The sequence below is a fragment of the Sesamum indicum genome, linkage group LG11, assembly GCF_000512975.1.
Source record: "Sesamum indicum cultivar Zhongzhi No. 13 linkage group LG11, S_indicum_v1.0, whole genome shotgun sequence".
NCBI classification, from domain to species: Eukaryota; Viridiplantae; Streptophyta; class Magnoliopsida; order Lamiales; family Pedaliaceae; genus Sesamum; species Sesamum indicum.
The window spans coordinates 7,487,205-7,510,314 of record NC_026155.1 but is presented as its reverse complement, the minus strand read 5'-3'; the positions used below and the strand labels follow the sequence as shown (position 1 = coordinate 7,510,314).

The 23,110-nt window shown below is 35.5% G+C and overlaps 2 protein-coding genes across 2 annotated transcripts in view; one reads left to right on the top strand and one right to left on the bottom strand.

The window, feature by feature from the left end:
• Positions 3,963-7,629, bottom strand: LOC105173513 (protein CfxQ homolog). Its single transcript, XM_011095274.2, has 7 exons — positions 7,216-7,629; positions 6,083-6,193; positions 5,867-5,965; positions 5,636-5,746; positions 5,250-5,553; positions 4,878-5,017; positions 3,963-4,768 (listed from the first exon to the last, which is right to left on the bottom strand). The coding sequence occupies exons 1-7, from the start codon at positions 7,351-7,353 to the stop codon at positions 4,232-4,234; spliced, it is 1,440 nt and encodes a 479-aa protein (XP_011093576.1). The 5' UTR covers positions 7,354-7,629; the 3' UTR covers positions 3,963-4,231.
• The window catches only part of LOC105173512 (sacsin), a 30,526-nt gene continuing 21,594 nt past the window's right edge, over positions 14,179-23,110 (top strand). The window contains exons 1-3 of the mRNA XM_020698017.1: positions 14,179-14,890; positions 18,935-19,661; positions 20,520-23,107. Coding sequence (XP_020553676.1) covers positions 14,559-14,890; positions 18,935-19,661; positions 20,520-23,107 — 3,647 coding nt within the window. The 5' untranslated portion in view covers positions 14,179-14,558. The remainder of the gene's footprint in view (positions 14,891-18,934; positions 19,662-20,519; positions 23,108-23,110) is intronic.

Genomic DNA, 23,110 nt, shown 5'->3' with positions numbered 1-23,110 from the left:
TCCCCGGCTCCACATTTAGTATGAACTCCCTCCTACTGTTTGATCGCAATCTTTGCTCATATTATTTCCTTTTTCTCCTCGAATCTCCCCTTGTAGGTCCTTCTCCGATCATGTGGATAACTCCTTTCACAGAAGCTTTCTCTCTGACTCCGACTTCCCTTCTTTCTTCCTTTTCCCTACCCTTAAATCTATCTTTGCTCTGTGATCTGCTTCATGTCCTCTTGCCCCCTAGCTTATGCTTTCTTTCACTCCTCTTGGGCTCCAACATGTATTCTTTAAATTACTCCTATCTTACTAACATTTCTATTTTGTCCTTCAACTGATAACAATCTTCTATGTCATGGCCCCTCTCCCTATAAAATTTACAATACTTACGAGAATGTTTTTTCGTTGGTGCAAACCTAGTGTGTTTTGGCCATTGAAGTATATTCGCTTTTTCAACCATTATCAATGCTCTAGCTCTTGTGGTTGCAAGAGGAGTATACTCGTGAAATTTCAGCCGGTATGGTGCTTCACGGTCTTTTTTAGGTTATACGTGCCTATCCCTTCCTTCGCTCCCGTGATCCATTCTTTGTCTTTCACCGCGTTCATCTCCTCCTTATCAATGTATTTCTAAGCCATCCTCATCAGTTGCTCCACATCTTCCGATGGATCTCGTGCGAGAGCTGATACAAACGACCCTTTCTTTAACCATGAATGAGTATGCTAACCATTATTTCAATCCTGAGATCTTGGACTTCTAAAGTTTCATTATTAAATCTTTCCACAAAACTTTTTAATGACTCACCTCATTCTGCCTTATAGTGAACTGGTACGTAGCCTGACCTTTCTGTTTTCTTTTGCTCGCAAAGCGAAAAGTGAATTTTTGCACTAGTTGTTCATACATCTCTATAGTTCCACTAGGTATATTGGTAAACTACTCCTAAGCTTTTCCTGTAAGAGTAGTAACAAATAGTTTAGCATTAATAGGGTCAAATATAATTAATTTATAAAAAAAATAATTAAATATAATTAATTTATAAAAAAAATAATTAAATATAATTAATTTATAAAAAAAATAATTAAATATAAGTAATTTATAAAAAAATAAATAATAATAATAATACAATTCACAAATTGCCATGTTGTGGATGAAATCCATGACATCAAGTCGCAGTTTGTTGATCAAACTTTTTAAAAAAATATTTTTTTATTTGAATCGCAACTCGTTATATTTATATTATATAATTTTTTTTGAATTGTATTTATATAATTTATTTATTTTTAATAATAAAAAAAATTAACCCTAATTTATCCTACGTTAGCAGGGATTTCAATCAGTGATTTATCCAACATTGTAGAAGGCCATATTCAATAATATCATAACAAGTAAAGGGACAAAATGCATAAAATCCCCCTGTGTTTTAAAAAGTCTGCAAACAAAATCCTCCTGTTATGAGAATAGGCTAAAAGCTCCGCTGTGTTTTGTAAAACTCAGCTCAATTGCCCCCTCTCTGTTAAATCCAACTAGTGGTGTTAATTTTTTAAAAAATGATCGTTATTCCCTTACTTAATGTATATTATTTTTTATTTTAATTATCGTTGGATCTTCTTTGATCAAATATTGATTGTTAGATATAATCAATTAATCTCAACCGTTAGATTTTAAAAAAATAAAGGTCTAGATTCAACAAATTATTTAACTTATATTATATATAAATAATTTAAAATTTCAAAAATATATTATTATTATATATATAAAAAAAAAACTATCTGCCCCCACCCCCCACCACCATCTCGTCGTCGCGACACAATTTATTAAAATTATCTTATCTCTATAAATTTTTTACCAAATTGAGCGAGGCTAGTCTCGTTAGAATTGTCTTTAAGAGAAGAGTTTGATGGTGGTGGTCTGAGATCGAGATTAGACCGAACGAAGACGAATCGACGGCAAACATGTTCGGAGGTCGTGGCTTAAGCTCAGTATCTCTAATTGCGAAAATTCAAATTGAAGGTATGAAAAATGTTCGCCTTGAAGAGAGGATTCGAATGGTACCATTGGACGTTGGAAACTCGTCCAGACGATGCCAGAAACTTAGAAACAAGTTTCTGGCGAAAAGGGGGCGAAATTGTTCAGTTTTTCCTTTTCTTTTTAATTAATTTTTGATTATACTAATTAAAATATATTTTAGTTAATTAAGAATATTTTAAATAATTATAATAATAATGATTGTAATTAAATATATATTTTAATTAATTAAAAATAATTTTAGATTTAACAATTAACAATTATAAAATTATTTGAATTTAAATATAATTTAATCTAATATTTAATATAAAATAAATTAAATATAAAGTATTAAAAAAATACAAAAACAAAACAATAATAAAAAAAAGGGCATTTTAGTAAAAAAGACTTAAGAAAAAGGTAAAAAAAAAAGTTAAAAAATACCCCAACATGTACAAAAAGTGTGTGTAGTGCACCTTTTGCTAATTACTAACGGAAGGGGTGTTTGTTGTTGAGTTTTACAAAATATAGAGGGACTTTTAGCCTATTCTTATAATAGAAAGGTTTTTTTTTACAAACATTTTAAAACACATAGGAAGTTTTATGCATTTTGTCCCGAGTGAAAGCAAATTGGCCTAATTAGTAAAAATATCCGGCCCAATTATTGAGTGTAAACTAGGTCCAAGTTCATTATTTTCATAATGAATTGATAATTTAATTAAAAACTCAAACAAGTTTAATAGGGGTAATTACACTTACACCTCTAAATAAGTGAAATTACATTTTTTCTCAAAATTTTTTGAAATTTATACTTACACTCCCTTTAAAAATTTACTATTTATACATGATCCCTTTTTGTTAAAATTTGGACAAAAAATACTAACATTAACAAAATAAATTGCATAGCTTCATTTTACCCCTTATTTAACGTGTTCCTGTAAATACAAAAATATAATGATATTAACATCACTCCATATATATGTATTATATTTATCTCTTTATAGATACAACAATATACATGAAAATGTTAAATGAGAGACAAAATTAAAAAAAAAAAATTGCTTATGTCAGTTTTTTCTGTCCAAACCCTAACAGAAGGAGATTATGTGTAAAGCAAAAATTTTCAGATGAAGTGTAAATGTAAATTTAAAACTATTTTGAGAAACAGTATAATTAAATATTTTTAGAAGAAGTTTAAATATAATTAACCCAGTTTATTATTGTGATAAAACGAGCCTAATTCTAGGAGAAAACTAATAGCGAAAAATAATAATAAGGGTAAATTATAATGACCTCCCCTTAAGTTTGACATAATTATAAATACCCATGTTGTTGGAAACATTACAAATACATGCATAATATTTGATGAAATTCTGTAATCCTAAGACGAAGGTATGAAATTATGAACTTTGCCCTTGTAATACTTTTTTATTTTTTTTAAAAAAATTAAAATTTATAAAAAAAGTCAAACAGGGTGGATATAAAATTTTTAAAAATTACCAAAAAATAATATTCCACGTAGTTCATAAAAAAATAAAAAATTAAAAAATAAATAAAACTACAAATTTTAATCCACAAAGGCATTTTGATCAGTTTACCATTAAAAATTAGATTAAACCTAACAGATTGGATTAAACAATCGTTAAAATCAACAACGAGAAATATCTGTAATTATGTCCTTGTAATATTTACCCTAATAATAATCTATTTTTCAACTGAACGAACAACGTTTTATTGGAAGGGAACACTTCACACCTCCATTATACGATTATGACCGTTGGAATAGAAGATGAGCATGAAGGGAAAAAAGAAGATGAACCGCAAGGTGGAATAAGGTAACATACAGCTGAACACAAGAAGTAAATGTATGACATCAACTACCATCCTTTTCTTTGGTTTTTCACACAACAGATTTAAGTAATGGCAGCAAAAAGAAACATTGGGGATGGGAGGAATACAGAAATTTCACATTGCATTAAAGAATATCAAACAGTTCTAGAAGTGTTATAGCTCAGCTACATGTAAATGAAATACATATGGGCATGAATAAATGTGAAATATCATGAATTACAGAATCAGAAGAAAACTGAAAAATTAAAGAGAATAAACTGAATTTCTGTGCCATTTGTTTTTATCTCATGTGAACTCAGATTGATCACTTGAGAAAGAATGTAGAGCAAAGAATGTATTAGCACTCCTACTTGAGCTTACTGTATTTTCTCTGGCTTTCAGATTTTCTGCCACTCAGTGTGTCAACAACCGAATCCCGGCTTCCAAGTCCTCTAAGGTAATTGTAAGTAAAGAATCTGGGTCTACACATTCAAAATCAATCCTCAAATCCAAGTTTTCTCTAGCATTTACTAACATTGGGTCTACTATACCTCCATTCATCTCCTTACGCTGCTTTTCAGTGGTTTCTCGTTCTATAAGGGCCGCAACGGCCTCTACTGTGCACGAATTGTGCAATTTAAATCCATGCAATAGACTATCTTCAGCCTGATTAGACATTTTAATATGAAGAATCTTTGCAAGGTCCATAGAACTAAAGTCATCAAAGTGGAAAAACTTAGTCACCCGTCTGCAGAAGCCCTCATTTGAAGATATTACACGCTTCATTGGTTCACTGTAGCCAGCGAATATAACAACTATTTTCCCACTGTCCATGACAGACATGATCTCCTCTAGTGCTTCTAATCCATAGTCTTTATCATCCGACTTCTGCATTGGTATTAACCGATAAGCCTCGTCTATAAACAGAATGCCCCCGTCTGCTTCTTGGATCTAGAGTACATAACAAGTTAGTTGCTTGAAAAAGTGAAACTAGCCGCTTCACATTGGACAGCTGCTATCATAAGCACACAATTGAAACTTGCAATTCAAATAGGCTTACCTTTCTTCTGGTCTTCGGCCCTGTATGACCAACAAACTCTCCAACCAAATCTGTTCTCTGAACTTCTGTTACCCTATCAGTTGGAAGTATGCCCACCATATGTAGGAGTTTCCCCAGGAGCCGAGCTACCATAGTCTTACCTATAAAATATTATAGCACAATCATGGCTAGATTAAGGAATCTCAACTACACCCATAATACAACTATATAATTTCACCTATTACATAATAAACACTAAATGATAACAAATCTGGGAAGACACATTGATGACACATTTTGCTTAGGAAGTATGTGGCATGCCGTACTGCATGCTAGTTCCAGAACTAACAGATCACGGGTGAAGAGTAAAGATTTCAAGACAACAGTTGGTACCTGTTCCAGGATTTCCAAGAAAGGCCATATGGGGTGGTCTTCTAGCTCCAACTCTAAGCCCAAGAGCACGACGCCTTTCATCCAAGAGCATGCCCTTTGCCCATTTCCGGAGTTGTAACTTAAGAGCATGTAAACCCACTATATGTGACAATTCATTTTCAAGTGCTTCCATCTTGGCTTTTGTCTCACTGCATGCTTCAATAGCTCTTCGTTTCCGCTGCTCTGCGAGATGCCGGAGGAGGAGATCCCGCAGCTTCTCATTACCTGGGCCTTGAGAGAGATGATTTAAAGGAGTCATTCCCTCCTGCACATTAGATTGTTTACAATGAGCATCAACCAAGAGAAATATTACAAAGAGCAATGACATAATTAGAAAGAGAGCATACATTGTCTTCAGCACTGCAATCGGCGTTATACTCTAGCAATGTATTGACAGTTGAAAAGTCTTCAGCTCGAAGTGAGTGCCAAACAGCAAGGTGCAAAGGAGTCATCCCATTCTGTTAGACAGATACCACAAAATAGAATAAGACAAGAAAACATCAGTGATCTGAAACAAAAGAAAGTTAAAGTGAAAAACAAACATAAGTGAAAGAAACTTAAGAAGCCAAAAATCTTACATTTGCTTTGGACTCAACAAAAGCACCATGACCAAGAAGCAACTTCGCAGCTTCATTACATCCATTCTTAGCTGCCATGTGCAATGGAGTTTCTCCATACTGCCAGTTATTGAAATGAAGGTACACAATAAGCGTCAATAAAATACGTTCCTCTGAACTCTTCAAGAAAATGAAGCATGGATGTTGACTGTTAAAAGGAGTTACACTTCAATGTACCATGTTCTTGGCCTCCAATTCCACCTTTTCAGGTCCTTGCCAATCAAGAAGAAATTTTACTATCTCAATGCTATTGTAACCAGCAGAAACATGAAGAGGTGTCTGTGCCATCTATATCCCAGAAAATTGGAAAAAGATCAAACAATGAGCAGTTAGTTTCTGCTACCAAAGTATTACGTTTGACCAAGTAAAAACTGCAGTTCACCAATGACTTAGTTAGCTGTAAAATTCTGGAACATATTTAAGAGCAGCTTCTGCCCAAGATGAGTATAACCAAGGACTATGCATCAGATCATTTTATCCACACAGGCAAGAATACCAACATTTAGTAAAGAAATGTGTTTGGAAAAGAATAAGAGGCAAGATCTGGTGGAAAGAAGTACATCCTCCTTTTCAAGGATCCACAAAAGAACCAGAACATGGAGCAATTTATCCAATCTTGTCATTTATCTAGCTCAAAGAGAAATCCAAGGAAGACATGGCATCTACCTGACATCCACAACCTTCCCACCTGACTTGTCACTCTACCAAAAGATCCGTGAATATACTTTGGTCCCAAAACTTGCTTCACAACAAGAAACAGTTTTTTCACCCAACCGATGAATCATCTTCAGTCACATTGTGTACTCAACTGAAGAATTTCTTCAGTGGCATAGCCCTCTCCATCCTCTAAATGGCACCAGCATCACTTCATACCAATTCCAAGACATTACCATCTATAATAGAGAATGGTCAATTGAAAATGAGGTCAACACAAACGGGAACATGTTTCTACCATCCCAAAGTTCCCCTAAGGTCAATCATAAACTACTCCATCATTCCAATTTCTAGAACCCTAAAGACTTTATTTTGCATCTGTTTGTAACTGACCCTGCTAATATTTGCAACAGATAGGGACCTAATCCAGGTGGGTTCTCAACATTTTAACACAAAATTCACGCTCTGAAATCAAAATTAGTCTTTTCATGGCGTAATTACAAAATGAAGCAAACGCGCAACAGCACATTGATCACCATCAAAAATAAAAAAGAATTTCAAACAGAAGGAACAGAAAAGAAGTTCTTCTTGAAGAATCACAACTTTCCTCAATTCAAAATACCTCCACGAATCTACAAAGAGAAGAGGAATCTTACAACAGGGTTCCGCTCATTGAGAAGAGACGGATTGCCGCGAAGCAATTTCTGGAAGGCGCTGAAATCTCCACACTGCGCAAAGCCATGGATTGTGGTCGGTTTCAAAGATCTTGCTCTTTGATCCTTCACCTTCTGCATCTTTATCCTATTGTATTCGGGATCAAATCTGCTTTTTCTTGTCTTCGTGCTTTTCAATCACAAAATGTTAAAGAAAAAATTGGAATGAAAGCGAGATTGGCGGAGGGAAGTGGGAGAAGGAGGAGATATTATTGGAGGGGTTTCACTTTTCAGATTGTTGGAGTCAGCTGTAGTCACTATGAAAATTGTGTCGCACAGGTTGTGCCAGCTTGGCCACTGCTCAGCCACCGCTGCCGCCAGCCTGAGGTCTCAATTACTTCTTTTTCTACTCTTTTTTCTTGTCTTAAAATTAAAATGAATTAGCTCCATAGCACGTTCACCTTTATTTGGTCGCTCTCCATTTCTTGAGGTGAAATATTTTGTGCCATATGCATTGTCTCATTTGATCCATTATTCTAACACCAGTTATTGTTCATTTTAATCGGATTCAAATGATCTTGTCACGAGGTTTATATATTTTTTAATCGAAATATTTCAAAATGTATTGAATTTCTTAATGCTCAAAATGAATAAAATTGTTGGCTTTGAAGAAGAAAAAACATACACAAAAATTAATGTGGAGTGCATCACTTTAATTTGATTGATTAGTTTAATATAAAACATGCATTTGAAAATGGCAAAAAATGCCTCGAGCTGCTACTTAATACCAAACAACGACGCAAGGTCCGTGTCACATTTATTTCGATCTTACCGATCTGACCCCAAATTGATTTGAATTCGGATATGTACTAACTCATGATAACTACATGATCAATTTTGTATCGATGATCCTAGTACAATTCAAACACAGTTATAAATACTAGCCCTCTATGCACCTAGTACAATTTTGGGTACCTTGGTTATTTTTACAAGCTATATTATTTCATTTACGATTTTACTAACATAAATATTGGACCGCTATAATCAAGGTTTTTCCAGTATTATTCTCACATATTATTTTCTTGTAAATCTAAAGACTTACCTAAACATTTTGGAGTATTTTTGAAATAGATTGGGTGCCTTAAACCTTACCAAATTTAGACACACAACACTTGATCGTCGTCTGTATATTATTTTAATAAAGAACTCAGAATATGAGCAAAAGCCCATAGAAGAATGTAGTTGTGTCCTCAAGGACCCAGGCTGAGTAGTAAGGAGGTGAACCCCTCGCCGCTCCCCCTTGAGGACAAAATACTCCAAGGCTAGCCTTTTGGCCAGCATAAGATGTTCATAAAGCGAGGGAGCTACAAGATGATTGGGACATCCAATGCGAGGAAATTAGCATTAGTAGACTAACTCAACTTAACCTCCCTTGGCCGCCACCACCTTTTTCCAAAAGCAGGATGAGAACTATTTTCTGAGGGTTGGAGTTGGACAATAATGTGGAATATGAGGAAATGATTAGCTATATATCGAGCTTCAAAGAGCCAACCTAGGAGAAACAAGGTGCAAGAGTTGATCGTTTCAATAGGTGTATTAGGGAGCTGAGATGACAACCTACGTACTTTGAGGGACAATGCTTTGATGAGGCGAGGATCTCTATTCACTCCAAAAATTCTTGCAAGGAAGTTGGACAGAGGTGTCAAGATACTTGACTTGCCTCCATACAAAGGAGATTAAAGACTATAAAGAGCATTTGACAGCAGTATAGAACATTATACAACTCTATTGTCTATCAGGCACTCTAAACTGCAAAATTTTCATGACAGTGGTGTATGGTCGAGCTAGAATGGTTCACTTCACTACCCCTGGAGACTATGCATGGTGTCATATGATCAGTTGACAAGGAAGTTTCTATTCCATTTTGCCAGTAAAAAGGAAGATTTAGCTCTAGCGACTCACCTCTTTATGATCCGAGATAAGCCGGATGAGTCGCTTCGTGATTTTTCATGAACTAATTCAACGCAAAGGTGGTTGAAGTCCCAGACCTTTGAGGATGATAAGCATTTTGATCCATTGATTGGAAAGTGAGAATTTGCCTTCGAGATACATACAATATCACAATTAGGGGTGGGCGTGGGTCGGGTTTTTCGAGTTTTGGATTTTTTGGATTGGGTACTCGATTTTATTGGGTAGTAATTTTGGCATATAAAATGGTAGTATATTTTGATATCCAATACAAACCCTATAAAATTAGGAATCAGTAAAGTCGGGTACCCTTTTTTTTTCTTTTTTTTTTATAATTTAAATGTGAAGAAAAGTTGAGGCGACAAAGAAATACTTAAAAGCATGTTTTTCTTTTGATAACTTTGTACTTAAAAATTACAATTTGTATGTATGGTGTGACTTTCTTTTTTAAGTGTTATACAAAAATTTTATATAAAATTATGGTTTCAATTTATTGATGTTCAAAAATAGTATAACAACACAATTAATAAACAAAATAATCCAATTTGTGATATCAATAACTTAATACACTACCAAAAAAATCGAGAATTTGTAACAGCTTTTTTGGAACGGCTATATGACCGTTATAAAACGTACGACTTTTGTTACGTATTTGTAACAGATTGAATATGATGAATCATGGAAGGACTAATAAAAATTTACTTTTTTTTGTAACGGCCAAAGCCCTTTAAGAATCCATAACAATTAATTTGTATCCGTAAAGCCGTTACAAAAGTACAACAGTTACAATTTGTAACGATTTTATAAGGGTTTCTGAAATTAGGGACCGCCAACTTTTTGCATTATGTCATCCGTTACAAAAACACATTACAAATACTTGGCCGTTACTATTTTTCTATGATTTTTGTAATGGTGCGTAATGTGTGTAACGGTCTCAAAAAAAATTAAAAGCTATTATAATTACTGTGGAAAATTTTTTGAGAAAATGCACATAAGAAGGTGTTACAAAAATCGCGTCATTAGGGATAAATTTTTTTTTATAGATGGTATTACAAAAGCCGTTCCAAAGATGGACATGATAACGGCTATATTTTTTAAAGGCTAGTTTTTCAAACGGCTATACTAATCATTCCAAAAGCCGTTGCAAAATAGATTATATATAATTGTGTTGCAAGTTATTTTCATTTCATTTCATTTGTCATAGAAATTCTTAGTAACAACACACTCTCTCAATATTCTGATTTTCGTGCATATACAGTTGATCAAGTAGATTATTACTTAATTTTTGAACCGTCAATTGCCGATCATCTCTTAAGTTGGTTGGTCAGGCAACAATGACTAATTTAATCCTTTTGTGTTTAATTAAATTAATTGCAGTTTACTTATTTTAGTTTTATGATTTTTTGATCTTATGTGTTATGTATTCCTAAATAGTGTAATGTAATATTTATAAATTTATAGGTTGTCGAATTATATAATTATATACATATATATACGTGTGAATATGCAGTGATATATATATATATATATAAATATGTCATCATATTATAAGAACTGAGAAGATGAATGTATCATAAGAACTTCACGGAGGAGGGCAGGTCCTACAACAGAGTTTGAGGATGGGGTTAAGACTTTCATAAAATGGGTTAAGTGTGAGCGTGGACATATGGATGGAGATAAAATTAGGTGCTCTTGCTGAAAGTGCAAAAACACAAAGTTCAGAACATTCGACGATGTCAGTTATCACTTGTGTATGTAAGGGTTTGTGCCAGAATATTATAATTGAACTTCTCATGGCGAGGAGAGGGTGCAGGAGTACTTTGATGCTATGACTGCCCCTCTAGTGTCGCAGGAGCAAACCCCAGCTGCTCATGTTGAGGGTAATTACTCACACTGGAGTGATGAACAACAGATAGATTGGACACAAAGATGATTTTTAATGCAGTCGGGCCGTGATATTTTTCTTCTTCTCACGATTTTAGACTCTATACTTGCCTTGACACGTGGTCAGAAGTAACAGAGTCATAAATATAAGAAGATTTGTTCATATTCTTCTACATAAACTTACAACAAATATTATTTAACTAAATACAAACAACCAATCGTATAGAAGCACGCATTATTAACTACACTATGTGGACATCACAGAAGTTCCAATTTAGCAAAAATAGTTAACAACATACATCTATCGGGCACAAATAAGATTCCAGCGTAACATAGTCAACCATAGCGTGACCCAAAGGATTAAAAAATAGGCAAATACAGGCATACAGGGTTAAGATCCTACTTCGACTTGATTAAGAGTTACTAAAATGGCCACAAAAGCTATTCCCAGCCAAATGAGTATGATATCTTACTCAGGAAGTACAATATATTATAAAAGCACAGAATTGGAAGTCTTATTGCTTACGATAGTACTGGATTAGCAAGCCCAACATAAGATGGAAAACGACACTAAACCAACACACTTGCGTTGACGACTGGATTCCAAATTGACACGTTCTTTTGCACACTTTATGGCATTTTCATATTGGTTCAGCCTGTTCAACAAATCTGGAATCACTTCTTTAGAACGACGATACATGGGCGGATCCACCCATTGGAATGTTCCACAGTATTTACCCTTACATTAAGATAAAGTTATAGCGGTTACCAATACAATTTAGAATGTTGGGTGCATTGACAACATAAAGAGTAAATCAGTAATACCAAGATATGTGGACATATACATTGAATACGTCATAAATCAATTAAAATAACCCACCTCATTGCTCGAACATCCACGAAAACGCCTACCAGGGTTTATACTGGTCCATGATGTTTGAATGAGTACCTCCCATCCATATGTGCATATACGAAAAATGTTAAGAGTCGAAAAATGAAGCAGTCTACTTATAATTTGATCTACTGCTCCAATGGTTGTGACTAGCACTACTATTGCCAATGTCACTGTTATCCATTGAATTATAGTTTCTGAAATAACTGAGAGAAGATTACGTGTCATATTAATCTATGTATAAGAAAACATATTTATACAACAATACACATTCAATAATAAATAGGAGGTTTATGGTTAAGTATTTCGACATAAAATTTCAAAGAAGATTGGATTTAGTTGTAAATCACCTAAATAGCTAGCACTTATAGATCGTTTCATCAATTCTTTTTGTCGTCCTAACTTATATTGCAACAAGTTGCAACAAGGCCTACTGGACCCTTCCAAGCCCAACCCAGGAGAAGGGAGGCGTTCTCAAGAAGCTGGACTCCTTGACCTAGAAGAACTCCTTGCAAAGCAAGAATCCTCATATAGAGGGAGTCCTCCTCCAACCAAATACGTGCTGCTCAAGTCAAGGAGGAGACAAGATCGTGCCTTATCTCCGAATTTTCGCCTTCTTTCTCGAAAATGAATGTTACCCCAAAGTTATTGCGCAGAGGAACTCATTCTTTATAAATACAAGCAGCATCCCCCAACGGACGAACATTCAAGAAATTGAAAATTGTCTTCCTATTTCGTTGCAACTTTCAACTCATGCTTTTGCCATATTTTACTCACGAATTTTTATTTTTATTTCAATTTCTCATTTCAGCACCCCTTAACAGGGACACTTTCAGTCCCTTCAATTGGTACACATTCAGTCCTCCAATAAGGACACATTCAGTCCACCAACAGGGACATATTCAATCCTCCTATGGGGTCTCCCTCCAAAATCTGAAAAACCACTATCTCTTCTTGCTTTAGCATTTGAATTGCACTCTTAGCACGATTTTCTCTTACAAAATTGCTTACTCTATCATGATTTCTCATTATATTTTATTTCTTTACGATTATGTTTCTCTTAAATTCAATACTAACTTGGACGACGGAGTGCTAACGTCTTTTTTGTAGGTCCCCCTTCAGGATTTGCATTCGCTTCAGCCCAAGTTTTGAGCTAGTCCCTATCCATTGGACTCGTGTGTTTTTTGAATGCATCACTAATACTTATATATTTGACATATTATTTATATTAACATAATACATTAGTTGTTTAACAATATTTACTACATTGTAATATTATCAATCTATATTGAAATACTTCTAGATATATAGATTATATTGTATAGTTGAGCTCACAAAATATAAGTTGATTGTAGTATAAGTGTGAAAGGTTTAAATATGATTTTAATTGACTAAGGTTCAAATCCTATGAGCAACAAAAATTTTCAATCCTTCAATTCATGCCACATCATCCATTCCATTGCCTAAGTGGAAATTCTGGTGAAAACTACTGGAAAATTGGGCAAAATCTCTAAATGGACCAAATTTACACATTTTTTTCAAATTAGTGGTAAAAAATTGATATTGGTAATAGATAATGAACCAAAATTAATCGCAGACCAAATTTTTTTTCCCCTTAATTGCTTGGGATATCTGAGGGCAAAATCAGGATCCAATTTTTACTCAAAATATGATGGGCCAGCATGACACGTTACTACCAGCCTCATGGCCCTTATTGCAATCAAGGAAGTGACGGCTATGGCTAGTTATACCGGGCCGGTGCAACAGAAAGTAAACAAAAAATAAGGCAAGATTGCGTGTGACATCTTGGCTAATAACTCAAAGCAAAGGAGGCCATAAAGACTAAAGTGAGAAAAACAAATTTAAATTGATCAATTTATCTTTCAAAAAGTCAAAATCGACCATACTTTCACCGAAAATGATCACAAAGATTAAATTGAGATAAAAAATTTAAAAATAAAAAATAAAATTAAGAAATTAAAGCGATTTTAAATAAAAAATTAAACAACAAAATGTAGTATTTACGAAATAAATTTCTATTACATCATTTTTAACTTAAAATTCAAGTATTGGATGTCCAAATTCTGTCGAAGAGACATTGATCATGTCATGTAGTACTACAACTTGATTTGCACGAAACTCCAATTCGTCGCCCACATACACATACTTAGTCTCCCCCCTTCTGTCTCTTATAAAAGTTTCTTGAAGTTCTCTTGGTGAGGTTCTAAACATTATATACGTGAATATGTGAATTGGGGATTGAATTTGGAGGATGATGATGAGCCACCACCTCTATCGGCCGAAGTAAAGGGAGCAGGACACTTGCTGCTCCCGAATTGTGCTGTTTTTCTCTTTTATTCTTTTCCATTTTTCCTTAAATAGTTGTCAGGAATCGTAATTCCGCCCCTCCAAAATTATGGGTCCTTTGCTTTTTGTTTTTGATGTCCTAAATGGTTTGCAGGAATCGTAATTTAGCCCCTAAGAATAACTTCAATACGAGTAAGCCCAATTTCAACTCTGATTATTAGCATCGCCCTTGATTTCCGCTCTGCACGGAGGCGTCAGGGAGAGAGAATATAGAGTCTGCGTTCGCCGGGGGGAAATGGAGACGCCGATCCTTCTGGAAGACTTCGGTCAGAAGGTCGATTTGACTCGCAGGATCAGAGAGGTTCTGTTGAACTACCCGGAAGGCACCACTGTTCTGAAGGAGCTCATTCAGAACGCCGATGATGCAGGCGCCACCACCGTCCGCTTATGCCTTGACCGCAGGAAACATGGGGTTGACTCTCTGCTTTCCGATAGCCTCGGCCAGTGGCAGGGCCCTGCGCTGCTGGCTTACAATGATGCTGTTTTCACCGAGGAGGATTTCGTCAGTATTTCCCGGATTGGTGGCAGTGCGAAACATGCCAAGCCTTGGAAGACCGGCCGCTTTGGGTAATCGACCTTTTTTTTCTTCCTTGTTTTTTTAAGTTTTCAGAAACTAATCATGTGTGACTATGTCGTATATGGGTTGTCTTTCTGAGTTATTGTTGATTGTTGAGTAATGTACATGGAATTGGTGAGTACATGTACATTTACTTAACGATTTAAAAATGTGAAAATGTCAATGCCTGGTCGTACTGGTGGTGGTGATATTAAAGTGGTAAGATAAACATCGATCATGCAATTCTGTCCTCAAACTTGATAAATTATCATGGGAAACATGGTTGCTCAATTGTTTATTTTCTCCATTGATATCTGGTGGACGAGCATAAGTGGATGTGAAGTTTCTCATATTAAATATGATTACCTTGTTAATCTTATAATGAAGCTGTTGTGTAGCTTAACAAATTTGAAATTTAAATCATATTCATATGGGTCCAGGGATACATGGCATTGTTGAAATGTTAAAGCTTGTCATGAACATCTATGTTAATTCATAACTAAAATCATGTGTCCAATTGCTATCATGATTGGGTGGATTATTTGAAGCTATTTCGCGTGTGGGTAATGTTCAAAACTTTAAATTTAGTTGCTTGTAGCTGATGATACAGTTCAGTGATGCGGATCTATTCAAAATCTTAGAATGGCTACCCAAATGAACTAAGTACCCCATTGCGTAGTTATACTTGATCACTGTAGCACTCTAGATTCGGTGCCTAATGATATGAAAATGATTTTAATAATCTTAACCAGAAGAGTTTGTGGGAATTTTCAGAAGTAAACACACAAAATTGTGTATGGTACTGGACTTTGTGTTTTTCTGAATCATAGACTTAAAATTAAGACTGCAGAAACAAAAAGCAAAAAAAAAAAGAAAAAGAAGAAGAAGAATAATAAAAGTGAAAAGGAGAAGAGAGAAGAAAGGGAATGTCAGGTACATTTTGCTGGCAACAATCCAACAATTTTTGCTACTCCAAATGGCTGCCCACCTAGGGCTTCTATTTCCGTACTTTATATATACAAGTATGCAATGTGGAACAATTTACTATCAAAACTAGGACATACTGATACTTCATGATCTTCTTTAGTCATACATACATAAATAAAGAATAAGAATTGCCCAATATTTTGATATTGAACAAAACATAAAGTTCATTACAAGAGTATAAAAGCGGTCAATTAAATTGGTTCCCCTACACTACTCCAACACTAAAGTGATACATAATTTGCAGCACAATTCACTATATTTAGCGATTGCCGTTAACTGGGTGTTCTTGGAGGTATACTCGTTTCCTAATACGAAATGTTATGCGCTTTTGCATATTTGTTGTACTTTATGTTTGTGCGTTGGTGTGACAACTTGATTTATGCACCACTGGATTGAGTGGAAAATAAGTATGTTGAAAATAGAATTTTCTTTGCAGTTGACAATATGCGATTAGGTAGTTTTTCCCGATTCACTATTTTGATTTATGCCTTACTGGTGCTATCACTATAAATCCAAGGATATTTTTCTTTCTGATCACTGTTGTTCCTGACCTTTGCATAAACTCCATTCACAACTGACCTTGAAATCATTTATATGGCATTGCCTTTTAGGTGTAATATGCGAGGCAGTGCTTTTATCTTTGGTGATTACATCTGTCAACCATCATCAACTTTACTATGTCTGCCACTTAATGATACTTGCAAAACTCTACAAACATTTGCTTGGAGCAGCTGAGTGGGTCCTTTTGGTGAATATGATATGTTAAATAACAAAAGACTTCCCTTATCCCTCATCCCATATGTATATATATCACCATCAGAAAAAAAGAGTTTTGCCTTTTTGATGAATGTGTTAGATTGTGCATCAAGACAGTGTAGACTTTTGTTAATCCAGAAAGTCTGAAGGATGGAGATGCTAGGTGTTTTATCTCATGTTTTTAGTCCAAAACAAAAATTCTTAGTGCTCTCTGATGAAAGAACTTAATTTCTTCAGTTTATTATTTGAATTCTCCCAAGTTCTGACCAACTTTAGATTGACCAATTTTGGTGGAAATGTCATGCTCCAGAATTAAGACTGTGAGAACCACTAGAAGCTCTAGCCAAATACCATGCAAGGAATACTTGCAAGCCTTAATAATTAGTAATATTTCCAATCACTTCAATGTAACGATGCTGTGGATAATATACATTCTATTTACCATAAAATGCATAATCTAGTCAGAAGTAAAATTCTTAAAACTCATCATTCATCAACTAAAAGAAATTGCACTTTCATCTGGTAGAATAAGATAAATATCATTTGTTAACTTCCTCCAATAGAAATATTCTATGAACATACCCAAATAAATAGATCATCAATAAAGTAGAAAAAAACATGTAGAAATGAGAATGAACTACTTCTACCTGTTAAGTTTATTCAACAGTAGAGGGCGGAATTTAGGGAGATGTTAACAGTAGTTAAACATTTGCTGATCCCATAATAGGCAAAATGCATGATACTGATTAGTGATTAGGATTATGAACATATCAAACTGAAGGTGGCTGTGTGCTCAAAACCAGTTTTGGAAGCTTCTTTTCTAAATATGGTGCATCTTGTACACTTCTGCTTGCTAGGAATGAGTTAGAGAATTTAAAATTTCCCAGATATTTATAGAGGGTGGGGGCCTAGTGGGCAGGAGTTTTCTGCAGTGGACAAGTTTCAGATGTCATGGACATTACATTGGTTTAGCAGCCTAAAATTTAGGGTTGGAAGGTTTTGGGTATTTAAGACTTTCATTAGTCTGTCTGTTCCCAGTACTTCCCAGAGTTCTGTCAAAAATATCATCTTCCTTCACATGAAGGTACAACGGCTAGAGTCCCCTTGATGGTGCAGCGATTTGGATTCAGAATTTTTTACGAGAAGTCTTGAATTAGAATTCGGGTGGGTAAGTTGATTTCACACGAAAATATATACAAAATTGAAAACATACATTTCCCACTAAAAACCTGAAAATTGAAAATGAAAGCATAAATAAACAAGCTTAAGTTTACAAAACAAGTTTGAAGGAAAATCACAATGAATGATTTTTATGATCAAGTAATGCGAAGAAATATTAGTACATATATGGGCGTTGCTCTATTTGATATATGAGGAAGGTGAAAGATCCAAATCTCATGTTGCTCTGCATACTATTCCATCTTTGCATTTAATCGAAAATAAACAAAGTTTTGCAACATGCTTCCTTTTTTATGAAGTGATGGTGTTACTCCAATGCAACCCCTTTGAATCTCAGTATTCAAGTCTATCTGATAATAGGATTCCAATGCAAGTCCCATAAACAGTCATCTTGCCATGATGAATCTAGAAGCCAGACGATATCTGAATGTCCACTAGTATATTTGACACTCTCCTGTCCAAAAATCTTGCATTATACGTACTTTTCCTAGCATCTATGCATATCCTTTTAGTATGAAATATCTAAGCTAACTAAAATGTGAACGTTAAGTTCGTACCAATAATTATCAGCTCACCTCACTTTAAAACTAAATCTTTGGAGTTTGATCTGAACATGATACCTTAGTCCTTCAATGATCAAGGCTCATTCCCTTTATGTAAAAGGATATTGAGCTTGAACATACAGAAAATTTGAAGGAAAAAAACCTTATTTTGACCCTTTATACTGTGGAAACTTGCCAAATTTACTGTCTCATAATCAGATTGCTTAGAACTTTACTTTTTTCCACCATGAAAACCATGAGTCTTCCACTGTCTGCATTTCTTGAATATTTTAAAGAGATTTTAATGAAGTACTTAAGGTGATATTATCAATGTTGCTTCTATTTTTTTCTTGCACCAAATTTAAGCATCTAATTTTGTTTATTTAGGTTGTGTTAAATAATGGTTCAATTTGCATATGCTTATTGATGAATAGTGGTGGAAGAGACTATTCTTGAGAGTGTCTATTTTGCTAATCCTTGACATTCACTTATTTCACTTAAAAATTATGCAGTATTTGTGGAGCTTTAGTTTGGTGCTGAATTGTGTTTCTCTTTAGGAATGGATACATCTCTAATTCTCGTTGTTTCCAGGGTGGGCTTCAACTCAGTATACCATTTAACTGACTTGCCTTCTTTTGTGAGCGGCAAACATGTTGTTCTATTTGATCCCCAGGGTGTTTATCTTCCCAACATCTCAACTGCTAATCCTGGAAAGCGAATAGAGTATGTTACTTCAAAAGCCATTTCACTGTATAAGGATCAATTTTTTCCATACTGTGCTTTTGGTTGTGACATGAAAAGCCCTTTCCATGGAACTTTATTTCGTTTTCCTTTGAGGAATGCAGATCAAGCTGCAAATAGTAAGCTCTCAAAGCAAGCGTACATTGAAGATGATATATCTTCCATGTTTGTTCAGCTTTATGAGGAAGGAATTCTGTCACTACTTTTTCTTAAATGCGTACTCTCTGTAGAAATGTATGTGTGGGACGTAGGAATGCCTGAGCCAAGGAAGATGTATTCCTGCTCTATCAATTCGGCTAATGATGATGTGGTGTGGCACCGCCAGGCACTTCAGAGATTCTCTAAATTGAAGTACGCATCTGATTGCGAGATGGATGCTTTCTCACTAGACTTCTTGAGTGAGGCAGTGGTTGGAGGTCTTTCACAAATTAGGACCCATAAGTTCTATGTTGTGCAAACTATGGCTTCACCATCCAGTAGAATCGGTTCTTTTGCAGCCACGGCAGCAAAGGATTATGACATGCATCTGTTGCCTTGGGCATCTATTGCAGCATGTGTATCAGATGATTCACTTAATGTAATTTTCCATAACTCAATTGTAGGTCCAGAGAGATTTTTCTCTAAGCCATTCTGTCACTGTTTATATGCATCTTTTTCCATGTGGCACTTATAAGTATATGTATGTGTCCCTGTTAGTGCATTTGCATTTGCATATAATACCATTCGGCTTCTAGTAGGTAGAGATCACTGTACATGCTGCATCTAATTTTTAGCAAGCATCCAAGTTTGCTGAATATCTTGAATGTTGTTTCTATCATTTCTGGCCATGAGCTGTTAATGCTTCTTTTTCTGTGTCTGAGTTTCGAGTCTAAAACTTAAGATTTTGTATTGTGTGAAAGATGACAATGATCTGCTTTTCTTAGTTTAGCTTGTTGAGCACACATCTTGCGCTGATGCCTGAAGGGGTTGGGTGGTGTGGTGCATTTTTTCAGCTCTCACTAAGGTTACTTCGAGAGAACTCCTTGAAGTTACTTTAATATTTACATGGTTGAGCATATGGGGTGCTATGTTCGAACTAATCACCCACATAATTTTGGATCTCTCCATGTCTAGTCATACATGTCACAGGTTTAGAAGATAAACAATGTACCAGAATTGAAGTTTGCTTATTTCCTGTGTCATCTAATGTCTTAACTAGCTCAGTTAATTACTACATATATGATGCATGTGACTATATGCTTCCAGTTTGCGGAAAAGGGTTATTCAAATTATGATGCAGAGCCTGCTGTTCTTTGTTATTGTTTCCTTTCTTGTGGTAAATTGTTTGCTCATTCCGTGGATTAAAAAGGGCAGGCAAGCGAGAGCCAGCTCATATCCCCAATATTGGGCTCTTTTATCTACTCATGCAATTTTAATTTCGTGTGAATCATGACAGGATGATCATCTGAAGCTTGGGCGGGCATTTTGTTTTCTTCCATTGCCTGTAAAAACTGGGTTCCATGTTCATATTAACGGATACTTTGAGGTTTCTTCAAATCGTCGTGGCATTTGGTATGGTGATGACATGGACAGATCTGGAAAAATTCGTTCTATGTGGAACAGGCTTCTACTGGAAAATGTTGTGGCACCTAGTTTTGCTAAATTACTTCTTGGCATGCGACAATTGCTGGGCTCAACAAAAACTTATTATTCTTTATGGCCTATTGGCTCATTTGAAGAACCATGGAGTTTGTTAGTCGAGCATATTTACAGGATCATCTGGGGTTCTCCTGTCTTATATTCAGATGTTGAGGGGGGAAAGTGGATTTCACCTGAGGAAGCATATCTTCATGATATGGAGATTTCTGGAAGTAAGGAAATTGGTGATGTTCTTGTCCAGCTTGGAATGCCTATTGTTCCTTTGCCTAGTGACTTATTTGAGATGATCTTAAACTGCAAATCTGATAGGCCTCAAAAAGTTGTTACTCCTGATTCAGTACGTCATTATCTGAGAGATAGCAAATACTTAAGTACACTTGGCAGATCACACAATTTTTTGCTGTTGGAGTATTGCCTTGAGGACTTGATTGATACAGACGTTGGTATTCATGCATCTCACTTGCCTTTGCTTCCATTGGCAAGTGGTGATTATGGGTCATTATCCAGATCCTCAGAAGGGATCGTTTATTATATTTGCAATGAGCTGGAATATATGCTGCTTCAACAAATCTCAAATAGATTAATTGATCGGACCATTCCTGTAAAACTACTATGCAGACTAACTTCTATAGCAAATGTCTCAGGGGCAAATCTAGTTTTTTTTAGTGTAAATGAGTTTGTTCAATTATTTTCTGAATTTGTACCCGCAGAATGGAAATATAAGATGAAGGTTCTATGGAGTCCAAGTTCCAATTCTACTCATCCCGCTTCATCTTGGTTTTTGCTTTTTTGGCGTTACCTTCGGGAGCAATGTGAAGAGCTGTCTCTCTTTGGAGATTGGCCTATAATACCATCTGTATCTGGACATTTGTACAGGCCTTCTAGGCAGAAAAAATTGCTGAATTTGGAAAAGTTGTCCGAGAAAATGCAACATGTCCTTGTTAAGATAGGATGCACTATACTGGACAGCAATTATTGCATTGAACATCCTGATTTGATTAATTATGTACATGATGCTGATGCTCCTGGTATTCTAGATGCAATCTATGATGTGTCTTCTAGTGATGGTATTAATCAGCTTCTTCAGTGTCTGGAAGCAAATGAAAGAGATGAGCTTCGTCAATTTCTTTTAGATCCTAAATGGTTTGTTGGAAAGAAAATGGATGATTCTCACATACAGAACAGCAAGTGGCTCCCAATTTATAGAGTGTATGATGGAGAATCTACTGACAATTCCAAGTACTCTGATTTAGTAAATCCTCGTAAATTTTTACCACCAATTGATTGCCCAGAGTGCCTGTTTACCAGCGAGTTCATCTATAATCTGTCAAACGCTGAAGAAGAGTTGCTAAGGAGATTTTATGGTGTTGAAAGAATGAGAAAGACAGAGTTTTATAAGCTGCATGTACTGAATAGGATAGAAGAATTGGAAACTAATGTTCGGGACAGCATCATGCTTTCAGTTCTTCAAGAGCTACCACAGTTATGTGTGGAGGATGCTTCATTCCGGGAAATCCTGAGAAATTTGGAATTCCTCCCCACCATTAGTGGCACTATGAAAAGCCCAGCAAAGTTATATGATCCAAGAAATGAAGAATTGTATGCTTTACTGGAAGATTCTGATAGTTTTCCTTCTGGGACTTTCAGCAAATCAGGTGTCTTGGACATGTTACAAGGTTTGGGTCTTAAGACAACTGTGTCTGTCGATGCAGTCATACAATGTGCTCGGCATGTGGAACACTTAATGCATGAAAATCAGGAAAAAGCTCATTCAAGAGGAAAGGTACTTCTTTCATATCTGGAAGTGAATGCATTAAAGTGGCTACCTGATACACTGGAGGATGATCAAAGAAAAGTAAATAGAATGTTCTTAAGAGCTGCAAGTGCATTTAAATCCCGTCATTTCAAATCAGACTTAGAAAAGTTCTGGAATGAGCTCAGGCTGATCTCATGGTGCCCGGTCCTTATTTCTCCTCCTCACATGTCATTACCATGGCCCACGGTCTCATCATTGGTAGCTCCTCCTAAACTTGTGAGGCCATACTCAGACTTGTGGCTTGTTTCTGCAAGTATGCGGATATTGGATGGAGAATGTTCCTCATCAGCATTATCCCATCAACTTGGTTGGTCTAACCCTCCAGGAGGAAGCGTAATTGCTGCCCAGCTGCTTGAGCTTGGGAAAAATAATGAGATAATCTCGGATCCCATTCTCCGACGGGAACTGGCTTTGGCAATGCCGAAGATATATTCTATCTTGATGGGCTTGCTTGGTTCAGATGAAATTGACATTGTAAAGGCTGTTCTAGAAGGTTGCAGGTGGATCTGGGTTGGAGATGGATATGCCACCACAAATGAGGTTGTTCTTAATGGCCCTCTTCATTTAGTTTC